Source organism: Myotis myotis, unplaced genomic scaffold (assembly GCF_014108235.1).
Source record: "Myotis myotis isolate mMyoMyo1 unplaced genomic scaffold, mMyoMyo1.p scaffold_m19_p_18, whole genome shotgun sequence".
Classification (NCBI taxonomy): domain Eukaryota; kingdom Metazoa; phylum Chordata; class Mammalia; order Chiroptera; family Vespertilionidae; genus Myotis; species Myotis myotis.
This window is the reverse complement of record NW_023416322.1, coordinates 9,057,146-9,068,916: the sequence shown is the minus strand read 5'-3', so window position 1 is coordinate 9,068,916 and position 11,771 is coordinate 9,057,146. Positions and strand designations below refer to the sequence as shown.

Here is an 11,771-nt window from a genome sequence, read left to right as displayed (position 1 = left end):
ATGAACTCTATGGAATACTTTTTAATCTTGGCTGCATAAAACCTTTCAAGATAACGAGGAGCCTGAGGACTGATTCAGGCAGATGAGATCACGCCGAACAAATCCCTCTTAAGAATCTTTTCTATTCCAGAATGATTTTTAAAATAGCATTCCGAAAGTTGGAGGAGTTCGCAAGCCTTGGAACTTGTGTTAAGTTTTTAAAAAACCAATACTGCGTAAACTACACTTCCCAGGAGGCCTCGCGGGCGTGTCTCCGCACTCCACTATTATTTTCACCGCCAGAGAAGCTGGGAAATGTAGTTCTCCAAACAACCAGCACGTGACGCGTGCGGAGTAGACCCGAGGAACCGCGCCTGCTGAGTCCGGGGAGCAGAGGAGTGAGCCGCTCCTTCCGCAGAGTTTGATTTGTTCAGTGGAGGGAGGGCGCCCATCTGCTGGTCCAACCCGGGAAGTGAGCTGGCCCGGTTTAGTCGCTCGCTGGAGCCGCTCGGGGGAAGTCCGGGCGGGTGCGGCACCGCCCAGCTTCATTCCGTTTCTCGGCAGCGGGGCGGGCAGGGGGAGAAGGTGCGATCAGCCGGGGGCTCGGAGGTCGCGCCCAGCGCCTGGCCCCGCGCGCTCCACCCAAGCTGCGGCCGCGCGCGGAGGAAGCTCGCAAAGGTTAAGTGTAGTTTCCCTTTTTGCTTTCTCGTCAGTGCAGCCCCAATAGGCGGTGGGCGGAATGCCGAACCTCAGTTCGAAGGGGGCCGGGAGCCACAGAGGTTAAAACCAGCGGTTCCCCGGCTTTCCGGCTCTCTGAAACGTCCACCGCGCTCGCCATGGGCAGCCGCGATCACCTGTTCAAAGTGCTGGTGGTGGGGGACGCCGCGGTGGGCAAGACGTCCCTGGTGCAGAGGTACTCCCAGGACAGCTTCAGCAAACACTACAAGTCCACGGTGGGAGGTGAGCCGTCCAGGGGGCGGGGCGGGCCGACCCTGGGCCGGGACCGCGGGCTCCCGCTGGGGCCTCTAGCGGGGTGGGAGCTGGGGATCTCGTGTCGTTGGGTCCTTCCTCGGGTCAGGAAGTAGGTGTCTGGGATCCTGCAGCGGTTCTCAACCTGTGGGTCGCGACCCCTTTGGCGGTCGAACGACCCTTTCGCAGGGGTCGCCTAAGACCATCCTGCATATCAGATTATTTACATGACGATTCATAACCGTAGCCACATTACAGTGATGAAGTAGCAACGAAAATAATTTGATGGTTGGGTCACAACATGAGGAACTGTCTTTAAAGGGCCAGAAGGTTGAGAACCACTGTTAGAGGGAATAAGGGCTGGGTGTTTGATTGGCATGCCTATTTGGGGTCGTCCCCCCCCCCCCCCGCCAGGTTTTCTGGCCTGAGCTGACTGCCTGGAAAGAAATGGGGCGAAGGTGTGAAGATGTGGGGAGGGGAGGGGAGAAAATGAGCAAGTGCTGCGTCCGCGAGGGAACTCTGTGCTCAGGTCTCTTCCTGCGGGCAGCCGGCCAAGCGGCCAGGGGCAGGTCTCCGAGCCCAGCAGAGGCAGCTGAGACCCCGCGCGGGGCCTGTGAGGGGTCCTGCCTCTCACAGGCGGTCTAGGCAGCTATTGCAGGAGCAGAAAAGCATTGACCCCAGCCTAGCTTTGTTTGCGGGATGCCTGCGGGGGAGAGTCCGGAGGCCACGCAGTCAGACGCTTATCAGGGCAGATGAGCTATGTGTTTGTTGTCCATTGATTGCTTAAAGAAAGGCAACCTAACCCTAACTGGTTTGGCTCAGTGGATAGAGTGTCGGCCTGTGGACTCAAAGGTCCCAGGTTCGATTCCGGTCAAGGGCATGTACCTTGGTTGTGGGCACATCCTCAGTAGGGGGTGTGCAGGAGGCAGCTGATCATTGATGTTTCTAACTCTCTACCCCTCTCCCTTCCTCTCTGTAAAAAATCAATAAAATATATTTAAAAAGAAAGGCAACTTAGGAATTCTTCAAGGATCTAAAATATACCACTTCTTGGCCTATTTTCCCACCCCTTTTACTCTCAACCTGGGTTATGGAGGAAGGAAGAGAACACCTTAAGAGTTAATTCATTTCTTTCTAGGTGTGATCTTTGGACTGGTTTTTCAGGAGTAGAAATGCCTTTTTGTTAAATAGAAGGTGCTTAGCTGGGCAGAGCTGGTGAAGTGGAGAGGAACAAACATTTATTTATCTCCATTTAAAAAAAAAAAACTACACACGTTTTTGACAAACACCCTTCCTCCTGCTTCTCCCGCTGGGCGCCCTCATCCCCTCCCCAACACGCCCTATCCCACCCACCCACGCTCCCCTCCCCCTGCACATCTGGGGGAGGGGGGGTGCGAAGGGAACCTGGGGAAACCCTGCCCCTTCCCTACTCACACCCCACTCAGTGCCTCCTCGAGACACACCTGGGAAGGGATTGAAGGGTGTGAATTTTCTCTCAAGTGGTTTGGGGACCTGGATCTTGGGCTGGAGAGGGTTCCGAGATGGGGAGGTTGGGGGGGAGGGGAGGGGAGAGGCGGTGGAAGAAGAAAACACATTTTTTTGTTGTTTGTTTAATGAATTTTTTTAAAATTATTATTAGTTAAGGTATTACAAATGTGTCCTCATCCCCCCCATTAACCCCCAACCTCCCCCCCACCACATTTTTTAAATGAAAAAAAAATTTACACCAATGTAAATTTTGAAAATGTGTGCTGGTATTCATTATGGAATTTTAAAACGTTAACAAGCATTTAAATATGTTTTTATTGATTTCAGAGAGAGGAGGAGAGGGATAGAAACATCAATGATGAGACAGAATTAGAAATTATCTTGGGCAGGAATGGGATAGAGTGACAAGGTCCCAGAAGATTATTAGAAAGAATATGGTTGCAATGAGAGAGAATCACTGATGGGCTGCCTCCTGCACGCCCCCTACTGGGGATCAAGCTAGCAACCCAGGCATGTGCCTTGATGGGGGAATCTAAACCTGACCTCCTGGTTCATGGGTGGATGCTCAACCACTGAGCCACACTGTCAGAGCTACCCGTTGTCTTCTTTCTAGGAATCCCCTGGGACCTTGTCACTCTATTGCATTTCTGCCCAAGATAATTCCTACAGCCTTATGGAAGATGTAGAATTCCCCAGAGTGTGTTTGTATCATAATACGATTGGATGAGGAGCCAAGAGTGAAATTGAATGTGAAAGAGGCAAAAGCCACCACACTTACTTCATTTCCCCTTTGCCCCCTATCATCCCTTCTCTGAGAAAACTCCCTAAGTCTCCCAGAGCTGTTTAACCTGAGATTAGTAATTGTTTTCATAATTACTCCCACCCTCCTAGTTCCAGCCTTGGAGACAAATAGTATCAAATGAATTGGTTTGACAAGAGAGTAAAAGCTAAAGACTCGCTTCTAAGAGTGTGCATGAGCTGTTCCATACGTAATACCTGAGTGTGGGCTCAGCTCAGCTCACTGAGGGCTTAAAAATTACATGAATGAATAAGTAGATAAATAAATAGGAGTTGTGTCTCCCTGGTGTTGAAACTGCAGATTTGATCTGAGGTTTTCTGTGGATTGTTTAAAGGTACATTTTATTCAACTCCATTACACGTATATTTTCAGTGGATTTCGCTCTGAAGGTTCTCCAGTGGTCTGACTCCGAGATGGTGAGGCTGCAGCTGTGGGACATTGCAGGTAGGCTGAGAAGACTGAATAGGAACAGAGGGAGAAGTTTTGGGGTAACCAGCCAGCTCCCAGAGAAAAAGGGCAGGGCAGGAAAACCAGGAGTGTGTTCCCGAAGCTGGAACGGTGGAGCTGCGCGGAGGATGCAGGCGCTGAATAGACACAGGACTTTGGTAGATGTTTCTGCCGATGTCCTGCCCTGTAAATGTCAAGCAGGCTCTGTGGGGAGGGGCTGGCAAGGCGGTGGATGGTCCAGGCCACAGGTGGATGGTCCCACAGCAAGGGGAGGGTGCTCGTTCCAGCTGATCTTGGTGAGAAACAAGATGCTTGAAAAAACAGAGACAATAATGATAGCTAACCCTTGTTATGTGTCAAGCACTTTTCTAAACATTTTTTTATTCACTGACTCATGAATCCTGGCAATGACCCTATGATAAAGCTACTGCTCTGCTTCTGTCCCCACTTTTCAGATGGGAAATACTTAGCCTTGAAAGCTTGACTTGTCCAAAGTCACATAGATAGTCAATGACAGAGCAGGGATTTGGACTTGGGCGATCTGGGTACAGAATCTGGACTCAACCACCATGCATACTGCCTTCTCTCCCACAACGGAGGCAGGAAGGATAGGATGTAAGAGGGGGTTCTGGGACTGGTTCTCAGGATCACCTTCCAGGGGCCTCTCCTCTCCTCCCAGGGCAGGAGCGCTTCACATCTATGACACGACTGTACTATCGAGATGCCTCTGCCTGTGTTATTATGTTTGATGTTACCAATGCCACTACCTTCAGCAACAGCCAGAGATGGAAACAGGACCTGGACAGCAAGCTCACACTGCCCAATGGAGAGCCTGTGCCCTGCCTGCTCTTGGCCAATAAGGTACATGGTCAATCTAGGAAAATGGTTCCTGGCCTCAATCGGTGGTGAGAGGGCAAGCTATCTAAAATGCTCTTCCAGCCCCAGCTGGTTTGGCTCAGTGGATAGAGCATCGGCCTGTAGACTGAAGGGTGCTGGGTTCGATTCCTGTCAAGGGCACATGCCGGGATTGTGGGCTCGGTCCCCAGTGGGGGCATGCAGGAGGCAGCCAATCAATGATTCTCATCATTGATGTTTCTGTCTCTCTCTCCCCTTCCCTTCAACTTTGAAATCAATAAAAAATTTTTCTTTTAAATAAAATAAGCCCTGGCTGGTTTGGCTCAGTGGATAGAGCATTGGCCTGTGGACTGAAGGGTCCCAGGTTTGATTCTGGTCAAGGGCATGTACCTTGGTTGCGGGCACATCCCCAGTAGGGAGTGTGCAGGAGGCAACTGATTGATGTTTCTCTCTCATCAGTGTTTCTAACTCTCTATCCCTCTATCTCTCCCTTCCTCTCTATAAAAAAATAATCAATAAAATATATTTTAAAAAATAAAATAAAATAAAATGCTCTTCCATTCTTGTGATCCACTTTCCCTTCTCAAGTTGGCAAAATCATCTCCAGCTCCTTTCAAGGGATATTGAGACTTTTCGGGGAAGAACGTTGAATGTAGATTTTAGATGCTGCTGTTCTTCGCCATTGGTGGAAAGGTTTTAAATCCACAGATATCTGAGCTGTGTCCCTAATCCCAGGAAGTTTATGGTGTTGCCTTTTATTTATTCTCTTTGCCAGTGTGATCTGTCCCCTTGGGCAGTGAGCCGAGACCAGGTTGACCGTTTCAGTAAGGAGAACGGTTTCACAGGTTGGACAGAAACATCCGTCAAGGAGAACAAAAATGTTAATGAGGCCATGAGGTGAGTAGCTTATGGGCACACAGATGTACCTATCTTCTACTGTAGCTCATTATACCTTCTTTTCTTTTTTTTTTAAATCAAGAGCATATTCTTGATTTATATTTATACTCTCAGAACCTCGAACAGTGCCTGACAAACAGCAAGTCTTAATAAATGTTTCTTAAACAGAATTCTATTTCTTGACAGCAAAAGTAATTCTGGGTTCATCCTGGAGATCTTACTCCATCTTTTGATCACTAAACCTCACAGTGGGGTTCTGGCAGGTACTTAGAAACGAAGTTCTGTTCCAGAAACCTCAAGTACAAATCAACTAGACACCGAAATAACACAGATCAGGATTTAGCTTGCTTCTGTGTTCCAAACAAAAGATAAGCTCTTCCTTTTCAGACAAATAAACCACATTAAATTTAGTATGTTATGGTATCAATCACAAATACCGGGTGGATGGCCAACAAGAAACATGTAGCTCTTGTTTATTTAATCTATCCACTCTGCACAGATTTCTGATCAAAGCAAATAGATTTAATAGATGTACCCATCTTCTACTGCAGCCCATTGTACCTTTTTTCTTGTTTCTGAGCAAATAAGAACAGACTGGGCCACTTGAATGCCAGCTTCTGAAGTCAGAGATGCTGTCCTCTCTCCTGAGATTACTGGGGACAAACCTGGTGGCTTTATTGAACGCCATCTGGCGTTAAGACAGACAATGTCTGCTGTTTCTCCCTTCCCTCAGTTCAGCTTTTCAGGCTTATTTTATTTGTTTTTTTTAGAGTCCTCGTTGAAAAGATGATGAGCAATTCCAAAGAAGATATGTCTTTGTCCACCCAAGGGGACTACATCAACCTACAAGCCAAGCCTTCCTATACTTGGGGCTGCTGCTAGTCGTGTTACGCCTGATTTCCCTCCGGGCTCTAATTCCTCCCCTTTGGTGGCCCACCCAGCAGTTTTATTAAGTACATTTGAACTGTCTCCTGCTGACTGTCCAGTAAGGAGGGCCATCATCACTAAGAAAAGACACCTGGGACCCATGTGCATTTCTGCATCTCCTGAAATTTAGTTCCCACTTGCTGCTGACTCATGTGGTCCAGTTAGTGCCTTCCCACTCTTCCCCTTTATATTGAATTTATTGGGGTGACACTGGTTATCAAAATTATATAGGTATCATGTGTACAATTCTACAATACGTCATCTGTACAGTTAGTGCCTTTTGTATAAGAAAAATCATATCACTCAATTTGTGATCTGGGATTTTGTGGGTAGGATTAGAAATCAGTGTCTGGACATATGAAAACATGCTCAAAGGACTAGTCATCCGAGAGATGCAAATCAAAGCCATCGCACACCTGTCAGAATGGCTGTCATCAACAAATCAACAAACAACAAGTGCTGGAGAGGATGTGGAGAAAAAGGAACCCTCCTCCTGCTGGTGGGAATGCAGACTGATGCAGCCACTGTGGAAAACAGGATGGCGTTTCCTCAAAAAACTAAAAGTGGAACTGCCATTTGACCCAGTACCACTTCTAGGAATATACCCCAAGAAAATAGAAACACCAATCAGAAAGGATATATGCACCCCTATGTTCACAGCAGCACAATTTACAATAGCTAAGATTTGGAAACAGCCTAAATGCCCATCAGCAGAAGAATGGATTAGAAAACTGTGGTACATCTACACAATGGAATACTATGCTGATGTAAAAAAGAAGGAACTCTTACCATTTGCAACAGCATAGATAGAACTGGAGAGCATTATGCTAAGTGAAATAAGCCAGTCAGTGAAAGATAAATACCACATGATCTCATTTATGGAATATAAAGAGCATTAGAAACTGTTGAACAAAAATAGAGGCAAAGAAGCATCGAACAGACTGTCAAACTACAGGGGGAAGGTAGGGGAGGGTTGGCAGGGGCGGTAAGAGATCAACCGAAGGACTTGTATGCATGCATATAAGCACAACCAATAGATGCAAGACATTGAGGGGCGGGGGGTGAGGGCAAGGGGGAGGCCAGGGGGAGGTCAATGGGGGGGGGGGCGAGGAGACATATGTACTACTATTTGTTATACCTTAAACAATAAATTTAAAAAAATAAAAAGCAATTCAAGAGGGAAAAAGCTACATAGTTTGTTCAATAAATAGTGTTAAATGAAAAAAAACAACACAAGAAATCAGTGTCTGTTTTAAGGATCACAATTCTCAGCTGCTTTTGAGCTTATTTTTCCATCTGATGTATGTTGAGGTATCAATCTGATATGACTTCAGATTGAGAAGATGAGATCAAAGGTCATGACTTTCAGATACTTTCTGTCTTGGACTTTTAATTTAAAGATCTGATTCAGAGATACAGTAAGAGTGGGGCTTGATATCTTTGGGTTTGGGGCTACTGGGAGTGACCCAAAAGTCACTATTTTTGAAGCTTCTAAAGTCATAATTAGCTTTCTCTTGTCTTGGCTTCAAGAACAATCAAACTTGCCCTGACCAGTGTGGCTCAGTTGGTTAGAACATCATCTGCATGGAAAGGTCGCAGGTTGTGAGTTCAGTTCCTGCTCAGGGCAGAAGCAGGAGGCGACCAATTGATGTGATATGTCTCTCCCATATAGACGCTTCCCTCTCCTTCCTCTAAAAAAAAAAAAAAAAAAGGTCAAGCTTTCAAATTATCTATCTTGTGTGATGCCAACATTTCTTTCTGAAAAGAAATTACTTCTCGCATTAAGGTGTGGTTTAATTGTCTTCCTACCAGTAGGGTAAGGGAGGGGTTTGTAGTTTCTGCGGGTTGCTGGGTTGATGTCTTGATGCATAATGCTTCATGTGGAGCTTAGTTGTCTGTTCCTCGAAGCTCTGGGAATCTGAATGGAAGAAGAGGGAGAGGTTAATAGAACAAAACCCTGTGAGCAACTCCCTTATGAGCAATCTGAGTGGCTAGCACTTAACAGCCACAGGAACTAAATATTATGTACAGATCTTTGCCTGGGAGTGGGAGTAGATAGACAGGAAATCATTAGCTAATTTAAGTGCTAAATCAGGGAGAGTTTTTAGTATCAAATCACTTCTAAGCAGTATAATTTGTTAAATTCTCACAGGATAGTGATTTATAACCTACCCAGAATTATGAATATTCTTAGTGAACCCAGAGGCCCACAGTTCTTTGAGAGATACTTGTCTAAATGCATCCTAAGTCAGTGGTTCCCAAGTCTGACTGGTCAGATGTAACTTATATGTGGAATCGGATGAACAAAATAAACTGACCAACAAAATAGATCCAGAGGCATGGAACAGGCTGACAGACCTCAGTCTGTTTGTTTTGAATACCAATTATAACTTTTGCACAAAGTTTGGAGACCTTGAAGATCTCTTTTCTATCACCCTTTTCAGGTAGGGTTTTTATTACAATGATTCTGAAGGTAATAGTGGGTTAACAAATTCTTTTTATTTGAGGAGAACATTGATTTGTAGGCACTGGTTTCAACCCCAGCAATATCAAATATGTGGGAAATAAGTCTTGTATTCATGATAGTTATTGGCCTTTAATGTGAGTTTGTTAAAATGTTAGTCTATCTCACCCTAGCTGGTTTGGTTCAATGGATAGAGCATTGGCCTTGAGATTTGGCCCAGGTTCAATTCTGGTCAAGGGCATGTACATGTGCGGGAGGCAACCAATGTGTCTCTCACATCGATGTTTCTCTCTGTCTCTCCCTCTCCCTTCCACTCTCTCTAAAAATCAATGGAAAAATATCTTCCGATAATCCTCCAGGAAGGATTAACAAAACAAAACAAAAAGTTAGTCTATGCTGATTAATCAAGAGTATTGTGGAAGTAGAGACTTTATTTTTTAAATACCTTCTTTAAAAACAAAGGTAAATGTTTTCCTGTTTATCTGTTAATTTATTGGTACCAGTCGCCTAATACCAATTCAGTACTTGATGTAACATCCCAAATGCTGCTCGGAAATGTGACCCTTTTAAAAAATAGAATATCCTTTCTTTTCCCATTTGCTGACTCAAAATCTACCTGCCTTTCAAGCATTGCTAGAAGCTGGCCTGCCAGCCCTTATGGATTTTCTCTCTTAATTGGTGAAAATTATAGGCCTGAAACTAATTAAAGAAGAAATTGAAATACAACTAATTTCTCTCTATGTCCCTATCCATAAAGAAAAGGGAAAACAATTAAGGAAGAAGAAAATATTTACAGGACTTGAAATATGATTATATTAAAATTATTAGATCTTATCATTTGGATGCCACCTCTCAGGGACAATTGTTTGGAACATGGGTACCGTTGTAGCCCTTCCCTAGAAAAGTTTCCGTATTTGAGACAAGATGTCCCTCCAACCACAGCTGGTCTGTGGCCCAAAAGAAAACAAGCATTCCCTGCAGTATGTTCTAAGAGACGCAAGGAAGGGCTGAAAACTGGGCTGTGGGATTGCGCCCTGCCAGGCTTTCTACTCAAGAGACCACAGGCCAAGCAAGGCCCCTCAGCGGTAAGTGAGGTCTGCCCTTTTGTTACTACCAGTCAGCCAAAGTTACTCCAAGAGATCTCCCGAATTCCCTTTCTGTAGCTATTGCCAAAGTATGTTTGGGTTCCTCATTATTTCCAGATTTAACTCTTTTCTTTATGTGGTCTGTCTTCTGTCCTCAAGACAATGCCCCATCTTCCGTGAGGCTTTCCTGCCCTTCGTTGTCCTTCCGTAGGCAGTGTGGCCTGCTTTTGACATGATCTAAGGCCACGGTTAAAAGATGTAAAAATCTCCATGGTATTCTATAAACTCCATTGACCAGATTGCCCAAGGAAGTTTCCCCTCCGCCCGTTTTGGTTCACTATGTGTGAAGAGTCCTCAGCTGTATAAGCGACTCATTTATTACAGCCAAACAACCCCCCAAGATGCAAGTTGGATTAGGAAGGAAACCACTAGGACAGTGGTTCTCAACCTTCCTAATGCCGCGGCCCTTTAATACAGTTCCTCATGTTGTGGTGACCCCCAACCATAAAATTATTTTTGTTGCTACTTCATAACTGTAATGTTGCTACTGTTATGAATCATAATGTAAATATCTGCTATGCAGGATGTATTTTCATTGTTACAAATTGAACATAATTAAAGCATAGTGTTTAATCACAAAAACAATATGTAATTATATATGTGTTTTCCGATGGTCTTAGGTGACCCCTGTGAAAGGGTCATTCGACCCCCAAAGGGGTTGCAACCCACAGGTTGAGAACCGCTGCACTAGGAAGAGATGTGTTCTAAAGAACTATACGCGCCCAAACCGGTTTGGCTCAGTGGATGGAGCATCGGCTTGCGGACTGGGGGGTCCCGGGTTCGATTCCGGTCAAGGGCATGTACCTGGGTTGCAGGCACATCCCCAGTGGGAGATGTGCAGGAGTCAGCTGATCGATGTTTCTCTCTCATCGATGTTTCTAGCTCTCTGTCTCTCTCCCTTCCTCTCTGTGAAAAATCAATACAATATATTTAAAAAAAAAAAAGAACTATACGCATCTTTTTAGTTCCGCCATAAATACCAAAGACTTAAAAATACCAGCATATCCACCTATGACTTTCATTGTTATTAGAAAAACCCTACCTTCTCTTTGGCTTTCAAGCATAATCTGAATTCTTTCAAATTTTATCTGCAGAGTTTCAGTATAATAATAGTATTGCTCTATATCAGGGAAAGAGACTAATAGGAGAATATATATGTAAAGGGATTTACTATTTCAATGGCTTATGCAATTATGGAGGCTAACAGATCCAAAAATCTGCAAGTCCTGACATCCCCGTTAAAGTCCCACAGCAGGCAGGCTGATACTTCAGTTCGAAAGCCATCAGGCGGGAGAATTCTTGATTACTGAGCAGAAAGTCAACCTTTTCTTCTATTTAGGCCTTCAACTGATTGGATGAGACCCACCCACACTGGGGAGAGCAATCTGCTTTACTCAGACTACTGACTTAAGTATTAATTTCATCCAAAAACACCGTCACGGAAACACCCAGAATAATATTTGATCAAATATCTGGGTACCCCAGGGTCTAGTCAAGTTGATACATAAAATTAACCACCATGCCCTAGCTGGCTTGGCTCAGTGGATAGAGCATCTGCCTGCGGACTGAAGGGTCCCAAGTTCGATTCCGCCCAAGGGCCCATGCCTGGGTTTCGGGCTCCATCCCCAGTGTGGGGTGTGTAGGAGGCAGTCAATCAATGATTCTCTCTCATCATTGATGTTTCTATCTCTCTCCTTCTCCCTTCCTCTCTGAAATCAATAAAGAAATATATTTATAAAAAAAAATTAACCACCACATGCACTTCATAGTAGTACTTTACTATATAATGGTGCTTCCTTTC

The 11,771-nt window shown here is 45.1% G+C and overlaps 1 protein-coding gene across 8 annotated transcripts; it reads left to right on the top strand.

Moving 5' to 3' along the window:
* The first annotated feature begins 273 nt into the window (after positions 1 to 273).
* RAB29 (RAB29, member RAS oncogene family) lies at positions 274 to 6,668 on the top strand. 8 transcript variants are annotated; one of them, XM_036342341.1, is made up of 6 exons: positions 274 to 403; positions 698 to 939; positions 3,608 to 3,679; positions 4,362 to 4,543; positions 5,313 to 5,434; positions 6,205 to 6,668. In XM_036342341.1, exons 2-6 carry the CDS (start codon positions 816 to 818, stop codon positions 6,314 to 6,316), a joined length of 612 nt encoding a protein of 203 aa, XP_036198234.1. In that variant the 5' UTR covers positions 274 to 403; positions 698 to 815; the 3' UTR covers positions 6,317 to 6,668. The 8 variants fall into 8 exon arrangements, with proteins under 8 accessions (XP_036198234.1, XP_036198237.1, XP_036198238.1 ...); XM_036342344.1 differs by having other exon boundaries at positions 307 to 377; positions 693 to 939; XM_036342345.1 differs by having other exon boundaries at positions 329 to 377.
* The last annotated feature ends 5,103 nt before the right edge of the window (positions 6,669 to 11,771 follow it).